The sequence below is a fragment of the Theropithecus gelada genome, chromosome 8 (genome assembly GCF_003255815.1).
Source record: "Theropithecus gelada isolate Dixy chromosome 8, Tgel_1.0, whole genome shotgun sequence".
Classification (NCBI taxonomy): Eukaryota; Metazoa; Chordata; class Mammalia; order Primates; family Cercopithecidae; genus Theropithecus; species Theropithecus gelada.
Window position 1 is genome coordinate 101,761,876 of NC_037676.1, and position 16,980 is coordinate 101,778,855.

Genomic DNA, 16,980 nt, shown 5'->3' on the forward strand with positions numbered 1-16,980 from the left:
TACGCGTCCAAGAAGTTCACCTAATCCCAAACAGGATAAACCCAAATTGACAAACATTTGGACACATTGTGATTAAAATATTGAAAATCAAAGATAAATTTTAAAAAATTTTGACAGCAGTTATAGGAAAAGACACATTCCATATAAGCAAACAATCATTTGAATGAGAACAGATTTCTCATTAAAAATCATAAGAGACGGAAGACATTGGAACAATATTTTGGAAGTGCTAACATAAAAGAACTGTTAACCTAGTGAAGATACCCCACAGAAATGAAAGAGAAATAAACACATTTTTAGATGAAGGGAAGCTAAGAAAGTTTGTTACCAGCTGCTCTATTCTACAAGAAATGCTAAAGGCAATTCTTCAGGGTAAAGGAAAATGATACTAGATGTAAAATTAGATCTTCAGGAGTGAAGGAAAACCAACAGAAAGGGTAAACGGCTGGGTAAATAATTTTAAAAAACTGTTTAAAAATATGTATGATGCTTGAAAGCAAAAAGCATAACATTGTCTGCTGGTTTTTTCAGTGTATGTAGATGTAACATACAAGACAACTATAGCATTAAGGCTAGAGGAAGATGGAGTAAAAGGATCTATGGTTGCCAAGTTTCTACATATCATATGAAGTGGTACAATATAAACTCTTAAGTAGACTGAAAGATTAGGTGCGTATGGTTTACTCTCTTAGCCCAAGTAATAAGAAAATGCAAAAATACCAAAGGATAAAGCCAAAAAGCCAATGAGGAATTAAAATTAAATACTAAAAAATATTCAAAGAAGCCAAAAGAAGTTGGGAAAAAGTAACAAAGGAACAAAACATGGAGGGTAAAACAGTACAAAAAGTAAAATAATAGAGCTAAGCCACATACATTAATAATTACATGAAATATTTATGGTCTCAATTAGGAATCTGCAAACTAATACACATAAGCCAAATTTGGCCACACTCATTTTTTACATAATATCTATGGTTTCTGCCATGCTATACTTGCAGAATTGAATAAAAGAGCAGTATGGCCCACAAAGCCTAGAATATTTACTCTCTGGCCCTTTACAGAGAAAGTTAACAAATTATCGCTCAAAACACTCCAAGTAAAAGGCAAAGATCTGTAGTTGGAAGTAAAGCAAGATGCTACTGTATAATTCCTAACATTGTATTTTACTTGAATATAAAGAAACAGATTATAAATAGATGCATAGTGTAAGATACACCATACGAACAGTCAGCATAAGAAGACTGGACTTACTTATTTTAATCAGATAAAATAAATAAAAAGCATGTTACCATAGATAGAGTGAAATGAAACAAAAATTAACAGAATGAAGGGAAAAGATAATTCTAGAATCATAGTAAGAAATTTTTATAACACCTGTTTCAGTAGTGGATAAAACAACTGGATTAAAAATAAATAATTGAAGATCTAGAAGATATGAAAATACTATGAACTCACCTTGATCTAATTGGCATTTATAAAACAGTATATCCAACAATCGTAGGATGTACTTTTTTACAGGTGTACATGGTCTCATTTTTAAGAGGATTAAAATCACATGAAAGTATTATTTGACCTCAGTCAAATTAGAAATTAATAATAATAAAATAGCTAGAAAAACTTTAAATATGTGGACATTAAACAACATGCTTCTAAATAATTTGTGGAACAAAGACAAAATTATTTGGGAAATTAGAAAATATTGAATGACACTAAAAAACCTGGATAAGCTAAGGCAGTGTTTAGAGGGAAATATAACTTTAAAGACATAATTAGAAAGGAAGAAAGGTCTTAGCCATTTAAGGTTCAACTTTAGAAAGCTAAGAAAAGAACAAGAGAAACCCAAAGTAAGTAAAAAGAAGAAAATAACAAAGATATGAGCAGAGATGAATGGAACAGTTAACAAAAATGAGCAAGAGATAGAAAATTAAAACCGTGAACTGGTTCTTTTAAAAGATCAACAAAATTGACAGTTCCGTAGCTGTACTGAAATAATAGAGGGGGAGGAAAACATGCAAACTACTAATATCATGAATAAAGGGTTGTTGATAACATTAAAAGCGTAATAAAAGAATAATGAACAACTTTATGCCAACAAATGCAACAACTTACATGAAATGGAAATTTTCATTGGAAAAGAATTCCGTCAAAGTTGACACAAGAAGAAAAGAGCAAATCCAAATAGCTGTATATCTTTTAACAAAATTGAATGTGATGTCAAAAACTTTCCCATGGAGAAAACTTCCAATCTAGATGGACGAATTCTATAAAATATTCTGGAAAAAATAACATAAATGTTACACAAATGTTTTCCCAGAAATAAAGGCTGAAGCATCCTTGCCCAACTGGTTTTATGAAGGTAGCATAACTCTAATAACAAAACTTCAAAAAGATTTTACAACAGAAGGAAATTAGGTATTAATATCCCTCATGAAATTGATACATAAATTCTTAACCAAATGTTAACAAATCAAAGATAACAATATCTAAAAAGCACAATATATAATGGCCAACTAGGAGTTATCTTAAAAATGCAAGTTTGGTTTAACATTCAAAAGTCATTTAATATAATTTACCATAATAACAAAACAAAGGAGAAAAATCGTACGATCATCTCAATAAATTCAGGTGAGACGTTTGACAGAATTCAACATACATTCATGATGAGAAGTCTCAGCAAATTACAAGTAGGAGGTAACATTCTCAAACTTATAGAGATCATATAAGGGAAAACAATGGTAAATATCATACATAATAGTAAAATATTGAATTGTTTCCCACTGAGATCAGGAAAAAAACCATGATTTCTGCTTTCAACTCTATTCTGTATCATGTTAGAGTTCCTAACCATTACAATAAACTAAGAAAAATTAATAAAAGATATAAAGATAAGAAATGAAGAAGTAAAACTGTTTACATATAACATATTTTATAGAAAACCCCAAAGGAGTCTAATAAACTGTTACTATAACTAACAAAACTCACCAAGCTTTTATGAGGCAAAGTTAATGTATTAAAACTGATTGTATTTTTATGTACTAGCAGCAAACAACTGGAAAATGGAATGAAATCAATTTCACTCTTTACTAAATCCAAGAAACATAAATGAATAAATCTAACAAAAGATACCTAAGACCTCTATCCTGAAAACCATAAAGCATTGCTGAGAAAACTTAACGCCTAAAAGAAATAGATAGATATATCTTCTCATAGTTTGGAAGACTCAAATCGTTGATGGCTTATTCATCTTGATATTGGGCATAATCAAGTTTAAAAACAATAATTTTTGAAGGACACATTGAGATAGCAGAAAGGCAGGCATTTAGAGAAGGTATTTACAAGACATTTTTCAAACAATGGACTGTTATCCAAAATATTTAAATATTCTTTTTCTTTTTGTTTTTCTATTTTCTTTTCTCTTCTCTTCTCTTCTCTTCTCTTTTTTTCTTTTTCTTTTTCTTTTTCTTTTTCTTTTCTTTCTGACAGAGTCTCCCTCTGTTGCCCAGGGTGGAGTGCAGTGATGCGATCTCAGCTCACTGCAACCTCCTCCTCCTGGGTTCAAGTGATTCTCCTGCCTTAGCCTCCTGAGTAGCTGGGATCACAGGTGTGTGCCACCGCACCTGACTAATTTTTGTATTTTTGTAGAGACAGGGTTTCACCATGTTGACCAGGCTGGTATCAAACTCCCGATTTCAAGCGATCCACCTGCTTCGGCTTCCCAAAGTGCTGGGATTACAGGTGTGAGCCACTGCGCCTGGCCTAAAAATTCTACTCAATAACATGAAGATGAACAATAAATGATAAACATAAAGACAGATAATGGGGAAGAGACTTGAACACATACTTCACAAAATATTTATTTGAATAGTCAATAAGCATATGAAAACATGCCCAGTATCATTATCAGGGGTAAAAACATCATGAAGAAATAGAAATACACACCTATTAGATTGGCTTAAATAATAGGTGTGTATTATTTGTGGACCAACTGGAACTCATCGTACACTGCTTGTGAGAATGTAAAAATGATGTAACAACATTGGAAACCCCTTGGCAATTTCTGAAAAAGTTCGGCACACACTTAGCATACAACCCAATCATTTCTCCGTATATATTTCCTCTGAGAAACAAAAATGTATGTCCACAAAAGGTCTTTTACACAGATGTATATAGCAGCTTTATTTGTATAGCCCCAAACGGGGCACAGGTCACATGTTTATCATCAGGTGAATTAGTAAAAAAATTATGGCCTACTCATACTGAGGTAATACTAGTCAGCCATTAAAGGGTTGAATTATTGATAAAATGCAAGATCATTGATGAATCTTGTAATCATTATGCTGACTGAAAGAAGCCAGGTGGAAAAAGAGTACTTACTGTATAATTCCATTTACATAAAATGTTAAGATATGCAGATTACTATTAATATATAGTGATAAAATGTAGGTTACTTGTTGCCTGGAAGCAGGACAGGAAGAGAGAAGGAAGAAAGGGTGACAGGAAGAGGACCTATTACAAAGGGATATGATGATATTTTTGGAAGATATAGAAGTGTTGTTTTTCTGAGGTCATAGTTTATACTTAGTGGTAGCTCAGTCTCTCTCTAAAGCTACATATAATAGACAGCCCTGTGCTACTTGGAGTTATCTACCAAAGTCCTTATAACTTAGGAAAAAAGATCATTGTAGCTGTGAGAGGATAGTCCTTCTCCACATGTTCTAGTTATCCATAGCTATCCTAGCTAACACAAAAAAAATTCTTAGACTCCACTATTATTCATATTTTTAAAATTTACTTTGAGATACTTAATAGTTTTGTGATTTTTATGGTGTTAGTAAATCTAATACTTTGGCTCAAAACTAGAGTACTGGGTATATTCTCTAGATACCCACTTTGTTTGGAGCTGAGCTCAGATTTTGTTGTTGTTTAAATACAAACCAGCTCTAAGCAAAGTCATCAGCTAGATGGGGCTTGTGTTTGGCCTTGTATTTCCTTCCTATGTCTGCTCCTTCCCTGTTGTTCTTTCTTCAGTTATCTGGCTTCCAGGGCCACCTGGCTCCCAGTGCCTCCTTTCTCCTGTTCTCCTGATACCAAGGACCTTTTTTCTAGAATTACTCCAAGGCTGAATGAACCTTGTGTACTGAGAGTTCATTTTTACCCAAAATGTAATAATTCTTATCTCTTTATGTAATTCTACTTTATAAATCTCATAAAATCCTTGGAGTTACTCAATAAATCCTCGTAAACAAAATTGTGTTAAATTGTCACCACGTGATGTAACCAAAGTTGATCACAAGGTTGTTGGGAAGTCTGAAATATTTATGAAAATATTTTGTAAACACTGAAATGTTATATGAATATCATTTTGTTAGTGTAGACTGACTTTGATTAAAATGTGAGACCCTCTTTACAAATTGGTATGAACATCCCTGGTGAAATGTAGCAACATTCCTGAAGAGATGTGAAACCACAACATAACAGCGCTGAAGAATCTATATAAATTAAAAGATTTGGTTAGGGATTAATACTCCTTGATATCTTCAAGTGACAGATTAACCTAAATTGTAATGAGAAAACATGAGTCTCTAAATAAACCTCTTTGTTGTGAGTGATTGCTTTAGCTTATGCTTCCAGACTCTCTTTGGATGCTTTCAGAACTCCGAAGGATGGCTTGATTTTTTTTTTTTGCCATATGCAGTAAGCAAATTCTTACTGAGCACTACGTGTAAGGCAGACATGAAGATGAATAAAACAAACACGCAAAGAATGTGATATCTACATACCTCATAATCCAACTGTTGAAAGCCGCAAGTAAACAACAAATATTGAGAGTATCACAAGAAAATACATGTATAATACCTTATGTTCAGGGGAACTAAGATTTGATTAACTGCTTATTTCTCATAAGAAACCATGAAGGCCAGAAGAACATCTTTAGGGAAATAAAAAAAATAAAAGGTCTCAATCAATTTAGAAGTTATTAATTAAGCAAAAAATAACTTTTATAAATGAAAACTAAAGAAAAACATTTTCAGAGAAAAGACTCACCATTAGGAACTGCATACAGGATGTACTAAAGAACATTTTTCATGCTAAAAGGAAATGACACCAGATGGCTGAGCATCTCTTCAAATGTTTATTGGCCATTGAATTTGCTCATTCGTGAATTGACAGTTTACATTAATTTATATTTTCCTAATTACTAATAAGATTGAGCATTTTTTCACATGTTTATTGTCCAGTGAATTTGCTCTTTTGTGATTTGTTAATTCATATCATTTAGCCAGTCTTCTATTAAATTCATTTTTCTTAGCAATTTGTAAAAGCTTTCTTTAGACTCTATAAATACAAACCTTATAACTGTAATGCAGTTGATTTGCCTTTAAACTGTTTGACATCTTTTGCCAGAAATGTTTAATCTTTCATAGTCAAAGATACCTATATATTCCTTGTTATTTTCTGGGTATCCTGTCTTAAAAGGAGTATCATGGACCCCTAAAATGAGCGCAGATATACACATGACCATAGAATCCTAAAATGTCTTACTGTTTTTTCTTTCAAAATTAATGGCTCAAAATTTCTTTCTTGTGCTTTCTCATTAATCCATCTGTTTTTGTTGTTTGCTTTTTGTTTTTAAAATATATTTGTTGTAAGGATGAGGTGCAACTGAATACTTCTTGTCCTTTTTATACCATTGGGCTAAAAGCTGTGAGTCTATTCTCAGAATGTTGTATAGACCCATTAAGTTTGCATACTGAGGTATACGGTCAGGTTTGTGGGATTTTGACTGTAGCCAGTGTGTATGCTTCTTGATTACATTTTGTGGAAATAATTCCTACTTAAATACCTTTCTTTGGCTTATCCATTAGGATGACATCAGAATTGTGACCCTTGTACACTATTGAATTTATTTCATTGTTGCCTAGATACAGAACCCTCATGTAGTTAGTGTACTTTAAAAATAGAGAAGGCTATGTATGTAAGGTAGGCTGAGAGCAAATTTATTATTGTATCAGACATTGCTGTCTGTCTGTTAGTCCTGGAACTTTCATTGTTGTTTAGTGTTCTTAGACACTGTATATTTATCTTGGTTGAATATTTGGTGCTTTAGTGACTGGAGGATATTTCTGTTATCCCTTCCCTTCATCTTAACTATGTGACCAAAGTTACCGTGTTTCCTTTAATGTCTTTAGTCACTAGTATCTCAGACTCTAAATACTATGTTTATTCCAAAGTTAAATGAGCCTATCCTGTAATCCCAGCGACTTAGTAGGCTAAGATGGGAGGATCACTTGAGCTCAGGAGTTTGAGACCACTTGAGCAACATAACAAAAAACCTTGTCTTTATTTAAAAAAAAAAAAAAAAAGAAAAAAAGAAAAAGAAAAAAAAAGCCCATAGGATCTTTTTTTTTTTTTTTTTTTTTTTTTTTAACGTGATAAAACTTCTGTTTACCTTTGGCCAGCAAACTGATACATTGTTTTCTTATAGGCATTCACAGGAATACAACACTGTCTTAGCATTTTGGGGTCTATAAGTATGTGGAACTAGAGAAATAACAGATTTATGCCAGTTTTCTATTCATTTATTTAGTGTTTTTATTGCTCTTATGTTGATCAATTTTTACCAAGGGAATGGAATTTGGCATTGCTGTATAAGAACACAGGCTTTGAGTTCGGACAAAACTGGATTTGTATCCTTGCACAACTCACCCATTTTTAATTCTCTGAGCTCTTGATTTTTTTTTTTTTTTTTTTTTTTGAGACAGAGTTTCGTTTTTGTTGCCCAGACTGGTATTTAATGGTGTGGTCTCGGCTCACTGCAACCTCCACTTCGCGGGTGCAAACAATTCTCCTGCCTCAGCCTCCCAAGTAGCTAGGATTACAGGCACCTACTACCACACCCAGCTAATGTTTTGTATTTTTAGTACAGACGGGGTTTCACCATGTTGCCCAGGCTGCTCTTGAACTCCTGACCTCAGGTGATCCTTCCGCCTTGGCCTCTCAAAATGCTGGGATTACAGGCATGAGCCACCACGCCTGGCCTGAGCTCTTGATTTTTGTTTTAACTTTTAAACAAAATTAAACTGGACAATTAAACTGTAATCTTTTATGTGAAAAGTTGTTTTTGTGTTAAAAAAGAAAAAACTTTTTAAAACTGAGTTTTAATGGTTAGTCACAACCTACATACCAAATGAAATAGTTTTTCTAAGATTGTATTAACTTAGAGCTCTGCATTGTTCAACACAGATCACTAAATTGATTGGTGAAATTCTGTTTCTCCTTGATTTCCGTTGACATTGTATATCCATGGTTTTTCTTCTTCCCTTCTTCCTCTCTGCCTTTAGTGATTCTGTTTTGACACTGTCTCCTGATACTCCTGGGCCTTTCCTCTCTAGGGACTCTTCATCAGCCCTGTATCTTGTCTTGATCATCCCTTGCACTTGGCTTTTGTTCATTCTGTACTTCTGAGTAGAATGACTTTTTGTACTCATAAATCCTGTCTCTCTTTCAGGAATATATCTTCTTGAGGCCTTTCTCAGCCTCTCCAGTGAAATTGAATCTTTTTTCTGAACAGCTATAGATTAAATGAAAAAATGTGTGTGAATAAATTTTTTAAAAATAACGTTACATATTTTTATTCGGTCAGCATTCAATACACAAGACATTGTTGATATTAAGTCACCTTCATACAGAACTCACATAAAGCCACCTCAAATGGTATTTATTTTTTAGAGATTTAAAATAAATGTTTTATTGAGGTATACTTAATATACAATAAACTACATGTTTAAATTATCTAATTTGTTAAGATTTGGCGTACATACACACATGAAACTATGCCCACAGTCTAACATCTTCAAAAGTTTCTTTATGTTCTTATGTAGTCCTCTCTCCCATTCCTCCCCATCACAGCTACCACTGATTCTGTCATTATAGACTAATTTTTGTTTTCTAGGATTCTCTATAAATTGATTCATACCATGTTTTTCTTATCCTAGCTTCCTTCATTCTGCATAATTATTTTGAGATTAATTCACGTTGTTGCATGCGTCAGTAGTTTCTTTTTATGGCTAAACAGCATCCTGTCATGTGAATGTACTTCAGTTTGTTCACTACCTGTCAATGTACATTTGGGATTTTTTCCAATTTTTGCCTATTACAAATAATGCTGCCATGAACATTTGTGTACACAACTTTGTGTGGACATAGGCTTCATTTTTCTTAGGAAACTACTTAGGAGTGAAATGGGTGGGATCATATATGGTAGCTATATGCTCTTTTCAAAAACCGTCAAATTGTATTCTAAATTTTACATTCCTACCAACAGAAAACAGAGCGTTAGTTGCTGTACGTCCTTGCTAATACTTGATATAGTTAGGCTTTTTAATTTTAGACATTCTAAAGATGGGAAGTGGAAGGTCATTGTGGCTCTACTTGGCATAGTGTTTTAGCACAACTTGAAGGATAAAAGTTGAACATTTATCCTAGATGTTTTTGCCTTATTTCTTTAAACCTCCAAATTTGGAAAGTCTGAGTTCTGTTAGCAACTTTCTTCTTTGAAAATAAAAATACATTTAAAGTTTCTGTCATGGTTTGCATGGCAGTTTAAACACACAGTGTACTCGTTGCCATTCAGGCACAGCATTTTACTGCTAACACTTAAAGGAATCAGAAGTAGTGACAATAAAAGCAGCATCATTTCTCTTAAATAAATACCCTTAGAAATACTTATAACCTGTTTTGGCTTTTTGTTGTTGTTGTTTGTGCTCTCTTTATCCGTTCTAATTATTTAAGAAAAAGCAAAATAATATTTTTAAAAACTGGTTTGCAACAAAGTTGTTTCTCTGTAGAGAGAAACATTCATAATTATGAAGGACAGAAGAATTTGAACAAATGTTTTTAAAGAACTTTTTAATCAGATTTTTAGCTGCTAGATTACTTTTAAACAACAATAGCTATAACCTGAGATTTGAAACTTCATTACGCAAAAAAACAGGAGAAAATTGTACACCCAAGTGCTGTTTTATATCAAATGAGGATTGACAATAGTGTTTTTATGCATCTGTTCTGCCCACATAAGAAGCCAGCTTCATCATCTGGATGTGTCCTGGGGCTGAAACTTTTTATAAATATGAGAATTTCACTTTTTTAAAATGGCAAGCAGAATATGGTGTCCAGCTGTGGATTTGCTTATATATTGTGTTTGCATTTTTTCTTCCTGGGCTTGTTTTATACAGTATATGGCACTACATTGTCATACAGATTTCATGATTAATGCTTATTTATGAAATCTTGCATAAATATCTTAGGACTCAGTCAAACAATGTGCAAGTTAAACAGTTTTTCTCTGAATATTGGAATGACATATCCTTTGGGAATAGTAAATTGGATATGTTCTTTATAAAAAAAAGTCTCATATGTAACATTTGCCTTTTACTATTTGATGTTATATCATTCTTTTTCAATTGTTTTGTGGGACAAGAAATCCAGTTTCAGATTTATTCCTGGGAAACACAGAGAAAATTTAGATGTGGAAATTATTTAGAAATAAGGATGGTAGCTATTTTGTATTACATTAAATAATTACATTTACTAGAATGCCTTTTTTTTTTAATTTTGATTCTGTCCTCTGGTCGAGAGGCATTTATATGTGTTCTATTATTCATATATTGAAATAAATCTACTGTTTGCTAATAAGCTGTGCTTACATTACTGTGGTTTTAATCCACGGGAATGCTAGGTTGATTATTAAATATCACCATGTGAGTGTGAAGCAAATTTCAAGTGGAAGTTAATAGTGATCAGTGATGCATTGGTAGAGTTTTGTTTTATAAATTTTATTTCTCTGGAATAGTTAATTTTCTCATATTATTATTTTAGTGGTTTGAAACTGGAAGTTGATAGACTTGTTTTCTCTTCTTTTTTTCTTATGCTCTCAGGTCCAGCTTTTCTATGAACTAACTGATACCATGAATAAGGTCTGGAATAAGATTCAGAAGAGAGGCAATCTCAACCTATCTACAACCTCTCCAGAGACCATGGCAGGGCCTGTTCCTACTTCTCCAGTTAGAAGCAGTATAGGCACGGCTCCTCCAGATACCAGCACATGCAGCCCATCTGCTGACATTGGGACTACTACTGAGGTAAGTGTTTTTGAAAATCCTGTTACAAAATGAAGGTTAATATATAACACAGATTTCCAGATCATGGTTTAAAATGAAGATAACCTCACTACTGTGAAAACTGATAGATTCTGAAGGTTCAAGAGGAGCTGTGGCAGCAGTGACTGTATATTCCTTTCAGGTACAAGAATTTTTTTAAAAATCACTTTCAGCAGCTTCTGGGGTAGTTCAGAATAGTGCCGGCTCTGTGAAGTGGTGAAAACTGAGACACAGTAAAGGTATGTTTCCTCAGAAGTATGGAAATGTAGAAACTGAGTGAAAAAGAGACTCATGCTTCCCCTCTCCCTACCTCTGTTCCTCTACACCTTTTTTTGAACCAGGTGACTATTATTATCTAGTCACCTGGTTTAGATTAGTGGTTTTCGACCCTGTCAGACCCAGTGCCCTCTCCTCTTCCTCCCAATTGTAAAAGTTTTTCTTTTTCTTTTTAACATCCTAACCTAGCATGCCAGTACCTCTTTTGTATAAGAAATATTTTATAATGCCTCCTTTACCATCCTGAAATGAAAATAAAAAACATAACCAGAAATGAAAATGAAAAATAATGTAACTTACATATACATATAATTTCAAAAATATATAATGTCTTAAACTGTAAAGCATACATAAAAGGAAAGTAATTAATATATAGTAATATGTACTTCAATATGTAAATGCCTGGGCATGACTATATTAGAAGACATAATGGAATAGTCACGTGCAATTACTGTAATTATGATGGCTGTAAATAGACTTGTACAGGTCTATATTTAACACCAAAAGTGGTATTGCTGTTGGTGACATGATTTTCTAAACTAGTGAGAAACTCTTGGTAAAGTTTCAAACAAAACATAGTTCAATCTTTCATTATAGTAGTTAAATTTTGGAATATCTAATGTATATTAAAATCATGCAAAAATGAAGAAAAATATGTTTAGCTTTAAAACACTTTATAAACAGGGTTTTCACCTATATGAATATATATGAGACAGCCTTCATTTTTCAGGACTGCCCTGTTCTACACAGGATCTCTTGAACCCCTAACTCCTATCCCTTAAATGCCAATAATGATACACAAACATTGAGTCAACCAAAAATACCCCCATTCATTTCCAAAACATTGCTTAGAGGACAGAACTTTCTCCAACGAGAACTACTGTTCTATAGTAGATGGAGGTAGAAGTTATGTTTTTTTGTTTCTGCATAAAGACACCATTTCCTCTGGAAATAAAGCTATTGGCAAAATACAGAATGCGATAAGAATCAAGTAAAGGGGATGTTAATTTCTTTCATCTTACAAATCAGTAAAAGCAAACAAACTCAGTTTAAAGGGCAAATTTCAGCTGCTATAAGGCATTTAACACTTTAGAGTACATCTATTTAACCCCCTGTACAAGCAACTTTGCTATCTTGCCCATTCCAAATCTTAAGAATCACAGTAACCCAGGTGATAAGATTATTCTTTCTCTTTTTTCTTTTTTCTTCCCAAATGAGGAAGAGATAGGAAGTCTAGAAATGAGCCCATATCGAGTTAATGGGACATATCCTTTCTAGAGTAAAAGCAATGAATTCTTTCTTGAAGATTTCCAATGTTATTAGCATACAAAATCTTTTAGAATTCCTTCAGTAAAAAAGCTATTGAATACAGCAGTTTCCAAACTTATTTAACCAAAAGCTCATCTTTCTCAGTTTGCCTATTAATGCTTTACAAAATACGTTTTGTGAAATCCTCTGGTAGAGTAATCAAAGTTTAAGGTAATCAGTTGCTAGACAAAGATAGTACAAATGAAGCTGATAAATACAGTTAAATCTTAGAGACATTTTAGTGGCTGAAAGGAGAATGTTCCATTAAACAGTTGTTTTCTAAGTACTGTGTTTACAGGAATGTCTAGAGGAACATGACATCCATTTTGGAGTGCTCACTCAACTCTTTTGGAAATGTGTTTTTTTGAAAGAAGCATTTAAAAGATATTTCAAGTCCAGGAAAGACAGGGCTCACGTGAAATGGTGACAGCTTTTGGTCATACATCTAGAGACTGCCATTCATACAAGGTATAGTTTGAATCATACACTCTAGGATTCTACAGTGTAGAAACAATGCAAAAGGACATGGTGACCCTGATGTGAGATGTAATAAAAATAAACACTCCTTACATTTATAGAGGAAGGATTAATAAATTCATTCTAAGAGGTCTGTGGCTATTTTGTAGAGAAAATAACACTTGAGATGGTTAAAAATGAGTAAGACATGAGTAACAATTTTGTTTTAGTAGATGTATAATAATACATACTAGAAGAATAGTATCTTCACCAGCCAAAGTGAAGAAGTTAAGGGGAAAATTTTGCTAAATTGCTTATAAAAAAGTAAATTCTGATTTTAATAATACTCTTATATGACTGAAATTAATTTCAAATTAGAAAGTTGAGGATTTTTTCTGATTGGGTTATAAAGACAAGTAATGAAAATGCTTGTAGTAGATTTGTTAGTTTTGTACTATATATAGATTTAATCTGATCTGTATCAGATTTGAAAGATCTGAAAATGATAAAATTTTAATGCAAAAGATTCATAAATTAATATTCAAAAAAGACCATGTAAAGCAGCTCATAGAAATGGAGTTCTGGGGGAAGGTGGATGGGAAAGTGGCACATGTTTTCAAAATGCACCCTCTTCTCTTGTTTATATAGTATGGTCCAGAAAAGAGATGATTACTATTAGTCCAATATCAATTTGAAATCCACTTGGGAAGATTGTTTGCTGAGAAGTACCTTAAAATAATTTAGCTGATTTGTTTTTCATAAAGGGCAGGACGATTTTTATGAAGATGGTTATTCACTATTATGAAGATGGTTATTCACTCTTCGCTACTGAATGAAAACAATGACTATATTTTCTTATGTTATCATTTATTGGCTAATTTTGAAAGAGGCCAATTTAAACCCAGATGCACACATAGTTAATCTTAATCTACCTATAAATATTTTTGAGAGCAAGAATAGAAATTAAACATGAAATATTCAATAGACAGACACCTCCTTATAGGTTGCAAGGTAAAGTTAGATCAATGCCTTAAAATTGATCATCATATCATAACCATTTGGGTGACAGAGTAAGACTCTGTCCTGTCTCAAAAAAAAAAAAAAAAAAAAAAAACTAGAGATAATGCTTGTAAAGTACTTAGTTTAGTGAATAGTCCAAAAGGGAAAGCTAATACAAATCTCCTTCATAAGATTTTTGCATTAGGCCATGAGTATAGGCAAATTTCTATATACACGGTACCATTTAAACATTTTCAATTTAGTGAGTCTTCATTTTATGTTTCCAGCTCTTGTGAAGTCACGAACAACACTAGGATTTACTCACAACAGAGCAGGCAAGTTGTCAGTCCGCCATATGCTTTGTGTAACTCGTTAACAGATTTTTGAAACCCTATTAGGGTTAGCTAATTTTGTCATTTCAATTTAACTTTTAATTTTCTCCTTAGCCCTGGGCAGAAGAAGATTCTGCCACACTAATCAAATGCTGTACCATAGTAGCCCTATGCTGTTATTTGTTACATCATTTTGTTATAACGAAGGAGGAAGGAGCTATAATTATAAAATTATTTCAGTGTAACCATGTTATTTAAATTCACTAACACCGTATTAATAAGGCAATAAAAATATTAAGAACGTATTTATGAACGAGGAATTACAACTCAGAGCTTGCTAACCAGTGCGCTGAAATACCATGAGATGTGTCACAGCTATGCTGAGACATGGATTACCTTGGCCTTTAGAGTCTTTGGGTGGGTCCAGGGTGAATGAAGCTTTCAATGCCGTGGAGATTTTTCTGCTTACCACAGATACAAATAACATTTCCTACATATGCAATTATATGAAGAAGGTTGGGAAGTACTGCTATAACTTTCCACAACACATATATTCTGTATTTAAATCCGTATACAGATAGTTCTGTTGTTGACATGATAGTATGGCTAATAGAAAATATTCTTATAATCAAAAGATTATCGGGACAATGGTTACCAGGAGAAGAGAAGGACTTCTAGAGCTTTCCAGGAATGCTATGTTCAAAGAAGCATAAAGTCTTTTGAATAGATTAAAACAAACAAAAAAGTATATATATAGTCTCCCCTTCATATTGTTCATTATTTTATTTCTTAACATTTAAAAATAATTGCTTTATAGTCTTTTTAGATTTTCTTAACTCCATTTATTGGAGATGCCAAGTTTTTGTTAGTTATATCTGCTGACTCTCCCTTTTTCTGGTTCATTTTCTCATGTGGTTTGTAATATCTTATTGTGAATTCATCTTCAACAGTTTAATTTTTCTGTGATTCCTATGTGCCCTTTGTTGTAGAATTGTCCCTACAGAGCATTTTGACATTTGCTTTTGCCAGGGTGCTAGAGATTTCAGGGAACCCTCAGCAGTTTTTAGGTTCTTTATCAACAAGGGTTTGTCTTATCATCTAAGTAGTACACATGACATCCCACACAAGCAAATAATAGCAATTAGTTTCTCATAATTTATTTTTTATTTTATTTTTTATTTTTTTGAGACAGAGTTTCACTCTTGTTGTCCAGGCTGGAGTGCAGTGGTGTGATCTCGGCTCAGTGCAACCTCTGCCTTCCGGTTTCAAGCCTCAGCCTCGTGAGTAGCTGGGATTACAGGCGCCTGCCACCACGCCCGGCTGATTTTTGTATTTTTACTAGAGATGGGGTTTCACCATGTTGGCCAGGCTGATCTGGAACTCCAGACCTCAGGTGTTCGGCCTCCCAAAGTGCTGGGATTACAGGCGTGAGCCATCCTGCTCAGCCACGAATGACTTTATCATGCCCCTACTTTCACCTCTCCTCTGTCCTAGGAATCTGAAAAACATTCATGGCATTTCTTAGCCTGCTGAAGCCTAGTGTCTAGTGTATCTTTTGCTTAAAAAGCAGCTCTGTTTCCTTCCAGGCTTTATGCAAAGAACTCCCCAGTTCAGGCTCTAGACCACGTCTGCAGTCCCTGAATGAGTGTTAAAACACCATTGCTCAACCCCTCCACCCTTATCTGAGTTTGACACTTCTATATACCACCAAGGACTGTTTCCACTTGTTACCCTGACTTTGTGTTGCCTCTTCATTTCTGACACCATAGTGTTTGTCTTTATTTCAAGTTTTGCTATCGTATTAGAAAAAGATGGTAGTCTGAAATTGGACAGTTTAAGAGAATTTAGTAAAAGGACAAAGATGTTAACTGGGAAGGTAAATCTCAGTTAACAGGAGATGATTGAGTACCCTGGAGCAGTTGTTGACACCAGTGGGCTTAAAGGGCAGGAAAGAGAGTTTATCAGAACAGGGAATAAATACCCAGACTTCATTCTCCACTTCTGTCTCCACTGTTTCTCATTGACTGAAACCAAGAAAAAAACAAAAACAAACAAACAAAAAAACCCAAAAAAACAGAGGACCAGGAAATCCATTCGTATTGTTCATATAGATTAACTTCCCAAGCACACAGGGTAGTGAAGCGTAGAGAGTAGATCTAGAGGGCCAAAGAAAAGATATGTAGCACTTTTCGGTATTAAATTCACCTGACATTTTATCCAGAATATCTGTGCTGTGGTAGTACAAATGGTAAATGTTCATTTCAGCTTAGTCTCCATATTGCTGGTGTTAAAATTTCTTATTAAGAACTAGTCTTTTGGCTGGGGCGGAGCAAGATGGCCGAATAGGAACAGCTCCAGTCTCCAACTCCCAGCGCGAGCGACACAGAAGACCGGTGATTTCTGCATTTTCAACTGAGGTACTGGGTTCATCTCACTGGGGAGTGCCGGAC

General features: G+C 33.8%; 1 protein-coding gene across 1 annotated transcript in view; it reads left to right on the forward strand.

The window, feature by feature from the left end:
- Window positions 1-16,980, forward strand: part of VPS13B (vacuolar protein sorting 13 homolog B) — an 858,817-nt gene that overhangs the window by 423,948 nt on the left and 417,889 nt on the right. The window contains exon 23 of the mRNA XM_025394335.1: window positions 10,938-11,141. Coding sequence (XP_025250120.1) covers window positions 10,938-11,141 — 204 coding nt within the window. The remainder of the gene's footprint in view (window positions 1-10,937; window positions 11,142-16,980) is intronic.